At 43.6% G+C, this 16,670-nt stretch overlaps 1 protein-coding gene and 1 long non-coding RNA gene across 3 annotated transcripts in view; one reads left to right on the top strand and one right to left on the bottom strand.

Annotated features, from left to right (window-relative positions):
- The window catches only part of LOC114068282, a 74,979-nt gene that overhangs the window by 48,027 nt on the left and 10,282 nt on the right, over positions 1–16,670 (top strand). The gene's annotated exons all lie outside the window — the stretch shown is intronic.
- LOC114068280 (protein Wnt-7b) overlaps positions 5,755–16,670 on the bottom strand; it is a 75,150-nt gene continuing 64,234 nt past the window's right edge. The window contains exons 3-4 of the mRNA XM_027904255.1: positions 15,097–15,368; positions 5,755–6,473 (exon numbers count right to left, since the gene is read on the bottom strand). Coding sequence (XP_027760056.1) covers positions 5,994–6,473; positions 15,097–15,368 — 752 coding nt within the window. The 3' untranslated portion in view covers positions 5,755–5,993. The remainder of the gene's footprint in view (positions 6,474–15,096; positions 15,369–16,670) is intronic.

The following is a 16,670-nucleotide window of genomic DNA, read 5'->3' as shown; positions in this document are numbered from 1 at the left end:
AGTGGCACAGTGCAGTCCTTGCAGGTGATTGGGATGTGCCTGCTGTGCTCCAGAACAGCAACCTGGATGCACTCTGGTGAAAGAACCGGGAGAGGGTTGGACACCCATTGTCGGACACCCACTGGGATCCTTCACAACCGGTATCACAATACTACTAAAGGTTCACCCCTTGGATTAGAGATCTGTGCACAGCACATGCGTTCAGAGGAATTCAAAATCATAAGTAATCGACTGTGTGGAAAACTGCTCCAGTCAAATCACTGGATAATTGTCTGGCTTTTACAATTCTCTTTGAAATCATTTCTGCAGGGAAATATTCCATGCGTAAAATCAGGAGTCAGAGATTGGTTGGAGGAGACAAGAACAGGGTGGCAGTAAAGAGGAAAAGCAAAGCCAATATCACTGACATAATAGAACATCTGTTCCACAACACATAAAATAATAATGCTTGCAGTTAAAAAAGCCCAAGGAAAATGTAATTAATGCCCAAGAGCAGCTGAGGCAAATGGTAGAGGGGAAATGAAAGTTCATTCACACAACACCAATTCTCGTGCTAAATTTCAGCAGACAAATTATCCAGCATGTCTCCCTGGAGTTCTTCTCCAGTTGAGAAGGAGCAGGTCTGTCCGAGCTGAACTAAGGCCTCCCCTGGAGCAAGTTTGTTCCCCCTATTGTAGAGGGCCTCCAGAGAGGCTCTCAGTTCCCTTAGCCCATCTTTTAAGCTGAGTGGTGTGAATAGTCTTCAAAATGCCTTTGGGTTTCCCTTTACCCAAAGATTGAGGGAATGCTCCTTTTCATTCTCAACCACAGGAATTAAACAATAAGATCAAAATCTTGTAATCTCCTTGGGAATTCCTTTTAGTTGTATGGGATCTAAATGCAGGGTTTCCCCTTAAATTGCTGGGCAAATGAAGGCAGAGGCAAATCATACAGCTGGCTTTCCATGCAAACGTTTACAGTGTCTGCTGTGGATGCCAATTGTTTGGGATCACCTATGAAACAAATTTCTTAATCAGTTTTAATACTAGGCACAAGTTTAAGTGTCATTAAGCTGTTGTTTTTTATTGATCTTATGATCTGTTTGCATCAAGAACAGGAGGACCTGGGAACAAAGCAAACTTTAGTGTTTCAGGTTTTTTGGCCTTTCATAGCATTAACTTATGAAAAGGACGATTGAATTAGGCTCACGCTGGGGTCTCCAAATAGATAGTATTTAATGTATTGCTTTCAATAAAAACAGCAGGAGCCAGGTTTTGAGTTTACAGCAGCGTTATTCCCTCTGTCTCAGTGCTCTGTGGAACACAACCACCATGTATTATGGGAAAACTGCCATCTTTATTCTTCACCAAACAAATCTCTTAAAGCACATATATATCTGCTGCAGGAATGCGCGGGGAGGAACCCCTAAATCTTCATTTTAAAAATTAGATGCAAATTTTAAATTTATAAATGCAGGTCCCCTGTCAGAAAACGATCCCCTACAATTTCCTAATAGCGGGTAAAACTCCAAAAAGAAAATACTCGCCAGCTTTTGGCTGTGCTTGTTCCAGTCTGGATGTGCAGGGATGCAGATGGGGACTTTGGAATCGAGGGGAAATGAGTTTGAGGGTGAAGGTCAGCTACAGTGCAGTTTGTTTTGCACGCAGGAGGTTTCTTACAATCTCAGTATCCCAAACTGAAATCGCTTACGACTTTCCGTGCCTTTCCAACTTTGATGCCTCTCCCCTTAAGCACGGTTTTCGTTGTGTACATCCCACATCTCCTGTGGCTGTCGCTCGAGAGAAGAATGTTGGGCCTTCCCCGCACCACTCACTGCAGCGCCCTCGCTGTGGGAACTGTCACTGCAACAAAGGGCTCAGGGGTTGGGAAGGAAACGTGCAGTCACTGTCCAGTTATGAAAATCGCTGTGAATGCAAATGATCTGTAGCTTTACAGAAAGTGTTTTCTGCTGAACACCAACTGTGCCTTCCACAGTGAAAGGCACACTGAGCTATTTGCATGGGAAAGCTGCTACAAGGGAAGGTCCTGATTTGTTACCTTCAGCATCACTTCGGGGGCTTAACCTTAAATTAAGAAAGAAACCCGTGGAAATATGATTAAAACTTTAGGGGACCTACTGACAACATGCTTTAGATTTGTTAAAAGATTTGCAAATCTTTTGATGGGTTTCGTGTACTTTCCAGATGTCATTGTAGAAACGAATGTAATATTACCATGTGCTATAAAAACTTCCTGCAGCTCTATTAACAAGTTTCCCATGATGTAATTAGAAAGAAGGTGCAGTGTTTTCTTTGGCATCTGTGGGTAAAATGCTGTGCATAGTTATGCTGCTATAAACCCAGGCCAACTCAGTTCATTTTAATGAAGTTATTTTGGACTTAGTTCATGTAGAATTTGGCTATACCTCTATCTATATCTGGATATCTCCCCTGAGGGGTAAATACAGCAAATGTTGTACATTTTCTTCAGATTTTGTATAGGAAGACGCTATTCTCAGTATCAAGGAGGTTGCTACTATTCTGACCAAGGTAAATGCTGTGAAATCTTTCAGGTGTGCCCATAACTTTCTTGAATAATCCAGAGCATGTGTAAGTGCCTCAACCAGGGCCTTCAAGCCTCTTCTCTGCAATTCTTATTCCTCTCTGCTTGCTATTCTGTTATGTGAGGTTCATGGTCAAGAACCATTTTGGAGCTGGAGGCCACATTTCTATCAGAACTCATTTATTTTCTTTCACAAAAAAATGTATCTTCTTCTCGCCGCAGCCAACTAAAGTCTGTGGTGGTCACATTGGTGCTTGTGCCAGTTCCTCTGTACACTGGTGTAGGTAGCTGGCTTTGGACTGTGATACCACACACAGGCACATTCATTACTGTTTGTCACAAAACACAAAAACTGCTTTGGACTTGGACTGTGCCTGTCATTCCTCATCCGGAGAAGCCTGTACACAAATGGCCTTTGCACAAGGCCTTGTTGCCTTTTGTTTTTTCCTACACAAATAACAAACAAAAAGAAAAGGAACTAGAAGGGGAAAAAAATTAAGTTTTAATGGAAACACATTTCATCTTTTGTTTTCTGCTTGCCATAAAACATTAACATAGTAAACAAATTGATCTTTGCTCTCAAGTTCTTTAATAACATACAGTATTTTGAGTTTTGTCATGGCTAAGGTATGGTTAAACCACGTGTTGCTGGTCACATTCCAACCTCTCTTGTCACAGCTCTTTGACGTCAAACTACATTTTTCAAAATAAAAGTTGCGTGTAACTCAATTCTGTTCAGACACCTTTGTTAAAAGGTCACATTTGGGGTACATTAGTGGTTATGGTGTTTTCTGACCAAAACTGCTTCTCCTTGGGGCATATTTCAAAGTCCAAGCATTCCCATGGTCATCCCTGCTTTGTGCCAACAGCACCTTTGGGAATGCTGCATCCCCAAGCCTCCATAGGATGCTTTGAAACTTTATATTCTAGGCTGCTAACCCAATCATAGGACTTACAGTGGTCTTAAAATAGCAGACAGAGATATTTGAAATCGGGGCATGGATAGAAGAGAGAAAGTGTCACTTTGGTCCACTTTTCAGAGTGGTTGGTGTTATAATATATAACCTTTTCTTTCTTTTTTTTTTAACGCAGTGTAGTTTGCAATAATTTAAAATACTCTATAGACATTTAAACGATATACAATAATATAACTTAATTGGATTCCTCAACTGTACTTAACAAATACTATTCTAATATATTTACAGTATCTAGTACCATAAGACTGTGCATTACTGTGTTTGGGAGCTTTATTTGCTTCCTGTCAAGAATGTAGTGAAAGTACAGTATATCACTAGGATTCAACAACAATACCCATGGATCAAAGGGACTTTAAATTACATGGGGTGACTCTAGTATGTTGGGGGCCCTTTCTGACTTCTGTGAAGTTGCACTTGTTCATGCCAAGGCTGGTATTTAGAAACCAACAGTAACATCAAAAAAAGAGAGCAGTTTGATATTGCTCCATGGGAGACTCATTCAAGGGGTCTGATTTCCAGAGGGTAAAAGTGCTTGGGGTCACAAAGGCAGGTCCTCACGAGTGTTCGAATGAAGATCCCCAAGTCATAGGTTACTTTTGATAATACAGGTCCACAAATTCCAGAGGCAATTCCGGCTCATTCTCAAATCCAGCATGGGAGCAGGTGGAGCAGTAGATCCACCAGCCCCTGGTCCCAGGAGCACCGCGAGGAATGGCAAGTGCTTCCATGCCAGGTGGGGAGGGCTCATGGCTGTGCAGCCTCTCAATAAAAGTGATAGAATGAAGCAAATGCTAGAGAGGCAGATGTGCGGAGGTAAGGAAACTTTTAATCCAAGTTTTCAGAAAATCAGTTCAGGACCCCTGGGACAAGCAAACATTTACGTTTTAAAATGGGCTGTGTTACAAGTGGCCATATCTGGCTCTTGGGGTTAAAAACACTAGATTTTACAGTAGTAAAATATCTGAGGAGTTTTTAAAAATCTCTCGTAGGGAAAAGGTGTGTGAGTTAGGAGGAGTGCTCTGTAAGAAGTAAGCTTCTTTCTTAACATTCATGGATTTACCAGGGGCACGGTGTTGCCAACCTTAGAATAATGGTGACACAGACTAACCCAAATTTTAGCTGTCTTATGCTCATGAAGCCACCACAGGTCTAGGTTGCAGCAACCTAGAGCTCAGCTGCCATACTTTTATTAACTTCTGAGTGCATACTGAGCGTTAAGTCGCTTAAAACTCGTGGAATATTAACTTTCAACCATTACAGGCAAAGCGCGATGGAAGATCCTGCCAGTGCATTTGACAGCAAAGCAAACCCTCTGATATTTGTCCAAGCATGTCTTTATATCCTGAAACTCCCTACGAGGAGCCGAGAGCAGGCTCTCCACACCTCAGGCCTGAGTCTAAAAAAAGTCATTCTTATTCAGGAGGCAAGTGGGAAAAGTCTTTATCAAACATTTGTAACCACAGTTTCATATGATGCTTTTGCTCAGTTCTGGTAATTGCTTAAGGCCTACAGTAATTGAACTCTAATAGTGGAGTGACAGCAGATCAGTAGCATTGAAGAACTTAGGGAGAACCAAATACAAAAGTCATAAAATCAGAGTTCCAATAAGTTTACATTTAGTACAGAATTAAGACATAGCTACCCGTTAGTGCTTAGAATTTTTTGATACTATTAAAAACATAAATAATTATTTTTAATGTTCATTCAAAGAGTTCCAGTGTCACTGGCAGCTGATGTAATTTTGTGAACATTTGTTGCTTTTTTTTCCAAACTGATAGTGGAGTGTTTCTGCCACAGGTTTTGCTCCCTACCAGTTGTTTTTTCTCTCTACCTGCTTTCTTAGGATTTAGGTTTTTGCAGCAAGACTGCTGCATTCTAGTCAGTGAAGATTTCATTTTCTTAAAAAAAAAAAAAAAAAAGTCTTTGTTTGCACAGGGCTCGACAGTTTAGTTGCTGTAAAATAGGAAAAAGTGTCTTTTTCTTTTAAATGTCATGGGAGCTGCAATGCAATCAGCTTCTCTGATATGTATAACTTAAAACACTAAGAGAATTCTACAACACCCAGATTGTAGCTTAAAAAAAAAAAAAAAAAAAAAAAAAAAAAAAAAAAAAAAAAAAAAAAAAAAAAAAAAAAAAAAAAAAAAAAAAAAAAAAAAAAAAAAAAAAAAAAAAAAAAAAAAAAAAAAAAAAAAAAAAAAAAAAAAAAAAAAAAAAAAAAAAAAAAAAGAAAAGAGAGAGAAAGTTTCATGTGGTTGTCAACATCACCTTAATCCTGTTGCCCTTGTTTCCAAAGCAGTTACAACAGCCAGCCAGCCAAAATGCACCATCCTTAGAGGTGTGGGTAGTAGTGGGGAGGGAGTGGTTGTGTGTTGGCTGGGGTTCTGTCCCCAGGGTGAGATGTGCAAAGGATGCTGGGGTGTGTTGTGCTCCCCTCTCGAGGCTCGCGGGGTTCGCTGCGTGGCTCGCGCGGGGCCGTTATTTGCAGGTGAACACCTCTGTCCGCTCGCTGCACGTGTTGCACTTCACAAAGCAGCACCAGTGGAATTTGCAGTTACACTGCCACACCTTGGTGTACTGGTGTGTGTTGTACCCCCGCCCGCAGCACATCATGTCGCACCCGTCCGCGTTGGGAGACGTGCGGTTGCAGAGCCGGCCCTGGGTCCCGACGCTCCCTGTGGAAGCGTCTTCCTCACAGTAGTTGGGTGACTTTTCAATGTACACTAAATCCGTTTCCATGGGTTTCTGGTAGCTCTTAATCTGCTTGATCTTCAGAAAGGTTGGCTGTCTTAGTCTACTGGCTCGTACCACCTCCACCTGCACTGCAGCGTTGTATTTCTCTTTTAAAATATATCCAATCTCTCTGAATTTAGGAAGTGTTGTCCAGCAGGTCTTGGTTGTACAGGAGCCTGAAACTCCGTGACACTTGCACTCCAGTTTCATCCTCTCTTCGAGAACCTGTGTGTACAGACATTTGCATGTTGATACTGCAGGAAAACAGTATTGCAAGCTTGCCTAAACCTCATTCTGTTTAGTTCATATCAATGTTCATTATTGCTGGTTGAAATTTTTTTAATGCATGCTGATAAATCCTCTCACTTCCCAACAGAATGCTCATAACGCATTTAGTTGTAGTGGCATCTGGTTGGAAATACAGTGTTTTGTCACTTTGTTGGAAAGCATTTCTGTTCTGTTTCCAAACATTGGAGAAGATTTCCTCCAATTTCAGAAGACATGTCTTTAGAGCCACAGGGAACTTAAAATTTTACAAACCCTTTTCATTTTGAAAACAGGAAAAAAAAAGAAAAAAAGTGGGATTCTTTTTAGGTGCCATAAGATTCACAATACTTAATTGCATTAAGTAATGATCAAAGAATGTTTAAAAAATGTTTACACAACAGTGCACACTGTGTAGCTGAACAGGCATATATGCAGGAGGGCTGCAACTAGAAGATCTTTAAGGTCCCTTCCAACCCACTGTGTGATTCTGGGATTCTATATTCACTGCATAATTAAAGATTTTGCCTTTATACCTATACCTATACTGGCACTGGTAAACTTACTGACTATTCCAGCCAGGGTGCCCCATCCCCTTTAAAAGCAGCACTCTTTGCAGTACTCAGTCCAACTATAAAGCAAATGATCAGCCACAGGGCAATGATTGTGCAACATCAGAGGGACAAAACCTCCACTGAAGGGTCCTGCTCAGCAGTGAGCCAAGGAGAACTGGGAGCATGTCTTAGTGCCAGTGATCCAGGAAGTTCATCTGGAGCGGGTTAATCCACTCTCAGGTGGTCCCTGGAAGGGACTCGAACTGGTGGGTGCTCGTGCTGCACTCCCACCCTCCCATTTCTGCTCTATCCCAGCCCTCCAGGACTGGCACATCCCTCCTTTCCTGGGAAGGTGAGGTGCGTGCCCAGGGAAGGTGGGGTGTGTCCCAGGGGAAGGCAGGTGGGATGTGTGCCGGGGAAGGCAGCCGATGCCCTCCCGCTCCATGCTCGGCGGGGGGAAAACCGGCCTCACGGAAACGCCTCCCTGTTTTTCCTCCCTCGCTCTCCCACTTAAGCCTGACCATAATTACAGCCACAGTCATCATTAGCTTATGAAAATCAGGGCCCAAGAACAAAGCGAGCTGATGTCTCCCCCTCGCACTGGGATGCTCACACAGAAATCCGAGCTCCCGAGCCTGTCTGAGAGCATTACTGATGCTGCAGACCATCTCCTGTAGTGGTTTCGCTGCAGATCCCAGAACATGACTGAAATGGGCACGGGATGAAAGGGCAGAAATCTGAGTACAATGGTATAATGAAGTAGGAGGGAGTAAAAAATGCTTACTGCTTCAGAAACTGGCCTTAAAATAAAAGCTATGCAGATCTGGTTATCCCTGCAAATAGAGGGCACCCTCCTGAGTTGTTTGAGTTTCACTTAAATTGTATGGTTTGTTTTTTCCCAAATTTCTGGGGTTTCAATATTAAAGAGAATATTTGGTTTGGGTTCTTCCTTGCCAATATAGAGTAGCAAATATAAGATAGCTGAGCATCCTATGCAAGAATCATAGAATATCCTGAGTTGGAAGCAGCAGCAGCATTTCAGTGGCAGTGAGTAGAGGAATTCATTATGACATAGTGCAAGGTCTTTCAGGGGTCTCCAGGGTCTCCTCCATGTCCCTTTCGGGCCTGTGCAGAAGGTCTTTTTCCAAAGACCCCCAACAAGATTTCAATCCCGTTCCACAAATCTGGGTTTAAATAATCTCTTAGTATTTGTGTTTGTAGATATGTACAGAAGTGCTTAGAAGTTGTGCTTGACATTGCTGAAATACGTTTGGTTTTGCTGAAACCAACCTGCTTCTACAGCTTTCTCAAGCTTTCTTACGGCTCCTACAGCAGCTCTAAGAGCTACAGCAAAATCCGTGACAAAAGGTGGAGGGAGGAAACCTTCTCCATACCTTCACCAAAGAGCACTAAGTTTTCTAGGAAAGCACTGCCAGTGGGATCTGTGAGCCCTGAGCCACACTCCTCCCTCAGCAGTAAATCCTGTGGAGGTGTGCACCCCTTGCCGTGCTCCACACGTGTTCCTGATGTCTGCATTTCGGTCAGAAAGACCAAGGCAGTAACTTACTAAGAGAGTGGAAGGAGGTGAAATTTGGGAGGTTCCTTTTTCTTCTGTGGGCTCTACGCTCCAGTCACTGTCACAAGGAACCCCTGTCTTTGCCACTGATGTGCTTCCCTGATACACTAAAAAATGCCATTGCTCCTGAAAAACAGTATCACCCGTTCTGGAGTCCCAGGTGACGCATCTGTAAATGTAAACTAATATACAGATGTCTCTGTGTGTGTATATATGTTTGCCTCTGTGTGCATTTGGTTGAGATGCTGCCATTTATTTACATTATTCTATACATCTATATATGATTTGCATACACTGCTTGGCACCCTCTGTAGTACAATCTTCAGCTACTTTATCCTAAGTCTCGGTTTATCTTTTTGTCATTGTCTTTCTGAAGGTCCAGTTTTGTGACTCATTTTGCTGAGCAGAGACCTGATTTCACTGTTGTGTTTTTTTGACGGTTCCCACTGTCTGTGATGGTGGAAGAACTTGCAAATGCAAGCCAGACAGGCTCAAAAACAGCAGCAGTTTCAAAAAGTATTAATTCATGCTCCTGAAGCCAATCTCACAGGTTTTTTTTATTTTTTTGGAGACTTCTCTCATGGATGTGGAATGTTTGGGGTTATAACACTGAGCACAGGCCCAATCATCAGGTAGTTAAATTCCTGAATGCTATAATTTGTGTGCCCACAGTCAGCTGTGGGTACAGAATTGTGCCCAGAATCTTGGAGGTCAGGGAATACAAGGCCCAAACTAAGCAGATTCTAAGCAGTATTTTTCCCCCTCTTTCCACCCAGATGCTACAGAGTGTTCCGTGCTGCCCAGCCAGGCTCTCCTGGAGGTATCCCTCTCTGCTGGGTGTCTCCAGCAGCTTCCCACTGCCAGGGCCTGGCTAAGGTGGCCACATCTGACCCTGTTTGCTCAAGGCTCTGAATGAAGAGCCACTAATGTTTTGCTTCCTAAACGTCCTCGGCAAAATTCCCATCACGGTTTTGACCCTGAGCCTTACAGGTACATATTTACTCAAATCTAATGCCCTGTGCCAGGCTGGGCGCTTGATTAAAGATTGAAAATCATTAGCTCGTACTCAGCAGTTCCATTTGTCAGATGTCAGTGCCTCTATCTAATCTTGAATGGTTTACAGCATGATCTACCTCCCAGAGCAAATTCCCATCGCTGGGCTGTGCTGCCTCGGACTAATCGTAGGAACATTCCTCAAGTCCATTTTTCCACATACAGGCCCACTCCCACCCCACTGTGAATCTGACCAAGTAAAATTTTCTAACTACTGCTACTTCATTAAATGAATTGTGAAATACAATGTTAAAGCTTTCTTAACCCCACGTCTTCCTATACCTACATAAATCACACACTGAAAATGCAATCTGAGGGCCAGTTAAGTAGAAAAAGACTTGAGAAGACCAAAATAAAACAAAATTATGTGCATGAAAAGAGACTCATTTTTTGAAGTTCCATATCTAGACCCAACTGCATAACATCAGATACAGTTTCTGTACATATTAAAAATCCTATCTGGATAAAGTATAAAAAAACAATAGTAACATTTTGTGTGTGTGTGTTTTGGCTTGCCTTTTCTGGTTTGTGTTTTCCTTAATGGAAATGCACATTTTTGGACCAGATGTTAAATGTAACAAAATCCATATTACTTTGTGACTGCAGTATCAAAAAGAAATAGAAGACTTTAGCAGTTTTCCTCCATCAAAAACGCGAGTGATCAGCTTTTGTTTGGGGCACTGGCTACCAAGAGAGCCGGGTGCTGGTCACAGGGTGTCGCCTCTCCTTTGATTCTCCTGCAGCTCTCGTGGACCGATGTGGGACTCCAAGTGGGGATGGTTTGCATTTGGTTTTTTAACTTTGACAGGCAGGGGTGTAACTAACATTAGTAGGGTCTGATGCTGCTCCTCTAGTACAAATGTCCCGAAATTACTCTTTGTTAGTAGCAGATCACAGAGCCCAGAACTGAGCAGTTCATGACACGTCTCCCCGAAGAGAAGACGTGGAGCCAGCAGGAGAGCAACAAGGGTGCTTCAGCTGCATAGCTTTCTTTCTGCTCCTCTGGGAGGATGCTCTGTGATGCTTCATAGAGCATCAAAACAATATTTATACTCCGTGGGATGAGAGATGAGGAACTGAATTCCTGTGCTTACTGCTTCTTTTGTCATCCCTCTTTTTCTTATGGATTACTTCGATGGAAACAGGGACCCTCTGCTTTGCAGGGGTCAGTATCCAGCCCCAGCAGGAGGTGTTTTTTCCCTGGCACGGGCCAGAGCTCAGCACCCTCACAGGTGCCAAGACGTACCAGTTCACCTCCTCCTGGCCTCCCCCTGCCTCCCTGACACCCTCTTCCACAGCATCCCCACTTAATGCATTCCAAACGGAGGGTGTCCCGCTGCTCTCTGTACACAAGTTCTCCTCCTGGCTGCCAGGAAAATTAACCTGGGATTTTGGGATCTGCTGCCTGTCACATGGAAGTCCGTACTGTTGTGAGGATGAAGAGTAACCTAATCCATCAGTGTCTCTTCCCTGCCTTCTAGAAAAGAGAAAACAGCTGCTATAATTGAGCAATAAACTGCTGCAATTGGTTAAAACTTTCTGAATTTTATTTTTGCAGTGAAATGTTGGGAAAAGCCATAATCTTCAGAAGCACCCTCCCAGCCATCCCCAAACTAAGTGTGATTGCAGTGTTTCACTCTCTTTTTTTGTTGTAACGCTTGAGGTAAAATTTTAAGTATCACCTGAAATAGTTAAAAATATTTCATTGATAGTTTCATTCTTTCAAGTAGAATAGACGTGTCAGGTTTGAGAGCATGCAGTGGTATTTTACTGGATGGATGATCTCTGTCTTGCATGCATCGCATGGTGTGCATGGGCACGCACATTTCTTGAATAAAACAAGTTAGCAAGTCCTAAAATATTTGGCTCTTACCCCCTCTAATTTTAAAGCAAAATGTTCAAAAAAGTAGGATAGCACCAGATGTAGCTTCTGGCAGTCAATGTTAAGGGTGTGTTTCTGGAAGAAAAAAAAATAGTCTAGTAAATGCAGCCCAACTGGAAGCAGGAGGTCTATCCTCGGGAGGTTTTGAGCCAAAGCATATTCAGGACATATGGATAAGCTGTAGTTATCCATCCAACCCACCCAAGCTGTAGCACCAAACTTTTTGAAATTGAATTTATATCTGTCTGCAAATCAGTTTAAGTGGGAAAGTGGAAAGTGTGGCATGAAGCACAACTATGGGAAGCTTTCCTTTCATGAGTGTTCTCTCAAGGGGTGTGCAGCGAAATAATTTGCTGCTTTTAAAGAAAGAAACTTTCAGCAAATGATGGACTCAGGGCTGTAAAACCTGGAAAGTCACATTCTTTGCATCGCTGAAATGACTTAGGAAACAAAGTCACATTTTAAAGAACATTTTAGGCTTATAAGAGCATAAAATTTGTTGGGTTTCACGTTCGAAACTGGGATTCAGCCTCCACTGTGACTTGGGAGCATTTCATCCAGAGTCTTTTTGTGGGCATTGCCTCTGCCCCCCTGTGCTGTCAGGTGGCAGTGAGGGCAGCCTGCAGCAGCTGTGGGCATGCTGTGCATCTGCCAGGACCCAGCTGAGCAATTAGAATGTTTCACGGGACCTGCAGGGGCCTGACACCGTCTTACATATTGTAATACCTATAGTGCAAACAGTACATACAAATATGTGTAAATATCCATAACTGTGTGCACACACACGCTCCATATATTTATGTCTGTGTGGATGTATATATATAATGAATGGTGACCAACAAATCACCTCATTAGCTGTTCTACAGCCAAAGCAAGTCAGCAAAAAACCCCTTCCCAGTACCACAGTCCTGTGGCGCCAGGAACTGTGAGAACAAGCCATGGCTTAGATGGAAATGTTGTCCCAAGTAATTGAATAATCTCTTCTGAAGAGAGTCTGAATTAGTTGTTTTTTCCCCACACTCTTATTGTTTAAAAAAAAAAAAAAAAAAAAAAAGCTCTTGTCATCTTCCAAGCATTCCAAAAAAACAACAAGAAAAAGCCCCTGCCATTCCAAAGGAATAGCTATTGGGATGGTATCAGGCTGAGTTTCTGGCAGTCAGTGTGATGGTTGTTCTGGAAGGGAAAGGAACAGGCCAGCTTGTTCTGCACATAACCACAGTCACTGCCTATCAGAAGAGCCTAATTGATTGATAAACTGTTAGAAAAATTTCTTTCCCTCTTTTTGGTAAAAGCTGCGATCTGCTACCAATTTGTCAGCTTGTTCTTTTAACTCACCCCTTAAAAACAAACAAACAGAACCCCCCATTTTTATAAATGAGATTCCTCATGAGAGACAGTCATTGTTTTGAAGCTTTCAACAAAAAAATAGGATTAATGGTGTGTGTTCCCAGATGTTACTCTTTCTAAGTTAATTTATCCCAGAATAAAGATACTTGTTTCTAAAAATACATGGTAGAAAGCTGCCTCATAAAACAGCATCAAAGCTGACTTGGTTTTGTTGGTATTTAATTTTTCATTACTCTATCAAAGTTTTGCCCACAGATCTCTCTGTAATCATTCAGATTTGCAACCAGCCGTTCTTTCAGTAACATTTGCATTAGGCTTGCACTAGTCCTCCTCTGGGGGCTTGTTTTCATTGACCTCACTTGTACTTTCCATCCTGGCCCAGAGTGGATGTTTCAAAGCTGATGGGGAAGTTCATTCCATTGCCCTTTCACACAGCACGGAGCTGTTTGGCCACAAAACGTACATCTTCCATCGTGTCACCACGAATCCCTCAGCGTCTGTTTCTTACAAATGGCACCAATGGCAAGTTTATGGTTTTGTCACTGGTGCCACTTATTAAAATTTATCAGAAACTTTGCAAACCTGCCATTAGCTGAAACAATTCCTAGGAATGCAATCCAGAGCCATTAGGGGATGCAATGAGGGGATTCCCTCATTCCACAGTCTCCAGAAATTCCCTGAAAAGCTTAAATATCATCTAACATGTTCCAAGCAGGGTGTGCATCAGGGTCTCTGTGGAGTGGCACAGGGCACACCACAGAGGGGGCCAGCTTGAGCAGGGATGGTAATGCATCCAGCAGGAATAAATGCTCCCTGACCAGTTTAACATTTGCCTTCCACCTTCTTTTGCCTCCAAACACAGTGCACGAGCTGAAATACTCAGCCCAGGAGAGGTGATCAGACCTGGGGCTGGCCTTCCAACCTGGTGGTCAGCTGCTGTATGAGGAGCTGTTACACACGTGGCACCAAGTTTGGGGGGAAAAAAAGACTGTGCCTCTCTTAAGGCTGCTTTTCTGTCTGGCTCTTCAGTGAGCTGTCTGCTGCACATCCAGAGAGCTCGGTGTCAGCCACTGTTGAAGTATCCATCCTATCTCTACACTGGAGATTGTGCCTCTCTCGCCACATTGCATTTATATAGGATTTTCCTCCCAATGAACAACTGCCCATACACCACCTTCTATGTCAGTGCACAGCCATCTGCACCTGAGTGTTAACAAGGAAAACCCAGGCAGTAAGAGAACTGCACTGTTTCCATCACCACCAGTCAACACTCTCTGCCCAGTGCTCAGGGCACCACTAAGAACACACACTGTTTAGAGAAGGAAATTTCAGGCTGATTTTGGGGGCCAGTGGGGAAGGATTATACTGGATTAGTATACTGGATTAGTTATACTGGTGTACTGGATTCTTCTGCAGCACTGAAGGGTCGAAACACTTTGAAGGGTATGGTAAAATCTCTCCTGATGTAAGCATATATTAGGCAGAGAGATTTGTTGTGCTTTTTTAAGGGCAAGCTATGAGAGCTCTGAGTGTTGTTATTCAGTGGACATAAGCCAGCGTAGCTCCACGATGTTTACTGTTTCCATGGCAAGCAACCCAGCCATGGTTGCAGACAGGAAACTGCTTCTTCTCCCAGAGTGACACTTAGGCAGCTGTTTGTGGCCCACCAGTGACAAAGGGACAGTTGTGCCTTTGCTAAGAAGTGCATTGTGTATTTGTGTGTATTTCATTAGAGCTGGGGCAAAGAAAGTGTTCTGGTTTGGCTGGAATAAATAGCTACAGGTGCTGTGGGAGCTGAGCAGTGCAGACACTCACTCCTACCCCATCACAAGCCCTGACGTCCCTGGCTAGATTTTAGCAAATCAGATGAAAAGCGGTGATTTATCAGTATGTCAGACAGATCCAGCAAGGTTCTCTCTGTGAGCAGGGGACTGGAAAGAAGGCTTAGGAAGCAGCAATTTTTAGAGGAGTGTCTCTAATACGTGTTCAGCTCTGAATAAAAAGAAACAGCAACAAAACGTAAACATGAGATGCCATGGGGTGACTCGATGCGGGTGCGGGACAACAGCAGAGACAGGGGTGAGTTCTCAGGGAATGCTCCTGCCACCAGCCAGCCTCCCCCCCCGTCCTCCAGCGCACACGGATCCCCATCCCTCGTCCTTTCTGGAATACCTTTCTTCCAGCCTCATTGTTGTGCAAGTTCATCAGCCTCCGGGCATTCTTTTTGATTTCTCGGGCATCAACAAACCTCCGGGAGAACTCAATGCCGTATCTGATATCCGCGGAGCAGCCTCCCCACTTCCAGCCCTCCTCCTGGTTGTAGTAGCCCTGTTTCTCTCGGTCACAGCCACAATTGCTGAGGTTGCCCTGGCTGCAGGCGGCCGTGACAGCGTGTGCAACCCCGGCAGCAGTAATGGCATAGGTGAACGCGGCCTCCCTGCTTCCTGTGGAGAGAAGCCAAAAGCTGATGGGTTGGCACAAAGGCAGCACTTACTCACTACAGAAAGTACACACATTATCTGCACAAGGGTGTCGGGCAGCAGCGTGGGCAGGGCAGCGCTGCTCGGTGTGTATCCCTCATTCTTACAGAATTCCACACGTAGTTACAGTGCTTGGCTCAGCTGGGCACGGTACCCCGGGTGGGCACCCCCCCGACCCTTCACAGGAGGGCAATCTGGCTCTGAGTCTGCACGCTGGGGAGGGGAGGCCACAAGGCTTGTTTTCACACTGTCTAGTCATGTTGGCAAGCCGAACTTTTTCTATTTCAGATTAATAAGGAGTTAATAGTTACCTCTAAGCATTGGCACTGCGTGGGAAAAGAAAGGGGTTCAGACAAAAAAAAAAAAAAAAAAAAGACGGGACACAAATGGGGGAGTTTATTAATCTAATTTGTAAATGCTTCAGTAGCATCCACTAGTGATACTTACTGAGTGTAAAGTATTGCAGGAGAGACCTATAGAGACAAGAGCTGGGTAGGTTTCATGTTTCAAGGTTAAGTAGACTTTACTGGCTGACTTCTCCTGTGTGCTGGTTTTGCTGTAATGACTCTTTTCCACTCCCACTCTGACTCAAACCTCTGCATTACCACGGCTATTGAGCATACAAGGGCCATGGAAGTGCTGGGACAGCACTATTTCCTCTCCCAAACAGGTGAGACGCTGTCACAGAAGCACAGTCTTATTTAAAAAAAAAAGTTATTTTTAGAAAAAAGTTCTTTTTCTATGGTGTTGCTGCTTGCCAAGGTTCCTCCTTCCCAATTCCATGTCATAGCTGTTGATAATGAGCATATGAAGAGAGGGAAATAAGCCCCTTTTCTTTACCGGTTGGCTGAGTTGCCTGTGGGGTGCAAGGAGGTACCAAGGCAGAGCCATCAGATGGAACCTCCAGCCCAACCCTGCTCCCAGGAGAGACCCCTCTGTCACTGACTCCATGCAGGGCTCGATCATGTCCCTGCTGGTTTGCTGTCCTTATTTATAATGCTCCCCCACAAGTTCCCTTCTCAGAGCCGTCGGCATTTTCCTGTGTGTGTTTCTCTGGTGATAAACAGACAAAGTTGTAGTGCTGCAGCCAAAGAATAACTGTAAAGAATTTGCAGAAAGTTGCTGGAATGCTTTAATGACCACACACAGAGCTTTAGCATCATTAATGGACTTGGAAGGGAAAAATAAAGGAACAAATTTTCCAGAGGAGAAAAAAGAACTCCCAAACCTTAGAAGGTATTTCTAATTTTTTGACTTTCAGATTCA

Source organism: Empidonax traillii, unplaced genomic scaffold, assembly GCF_003031625.1.
Source record: "Empidonax traillii isolate 1590-97213 ecotype Southwest subspecies unplaced genomic scaffold, ASM303162v1 scaffold1028:size206112, whole genome shotgun sequence".
NCBI classification, from domain to species: domain Eukaryota; kingdom Metazoa; phylum Chordata; class Aves; order Passeriformes; family Tyrannidae; genus Empidonax; species Empidonax traillii.
Note: the sequence above shows the minus strand (reverse complement) of the source record. Positions and strands in the feature narration are given on the sequence as shown.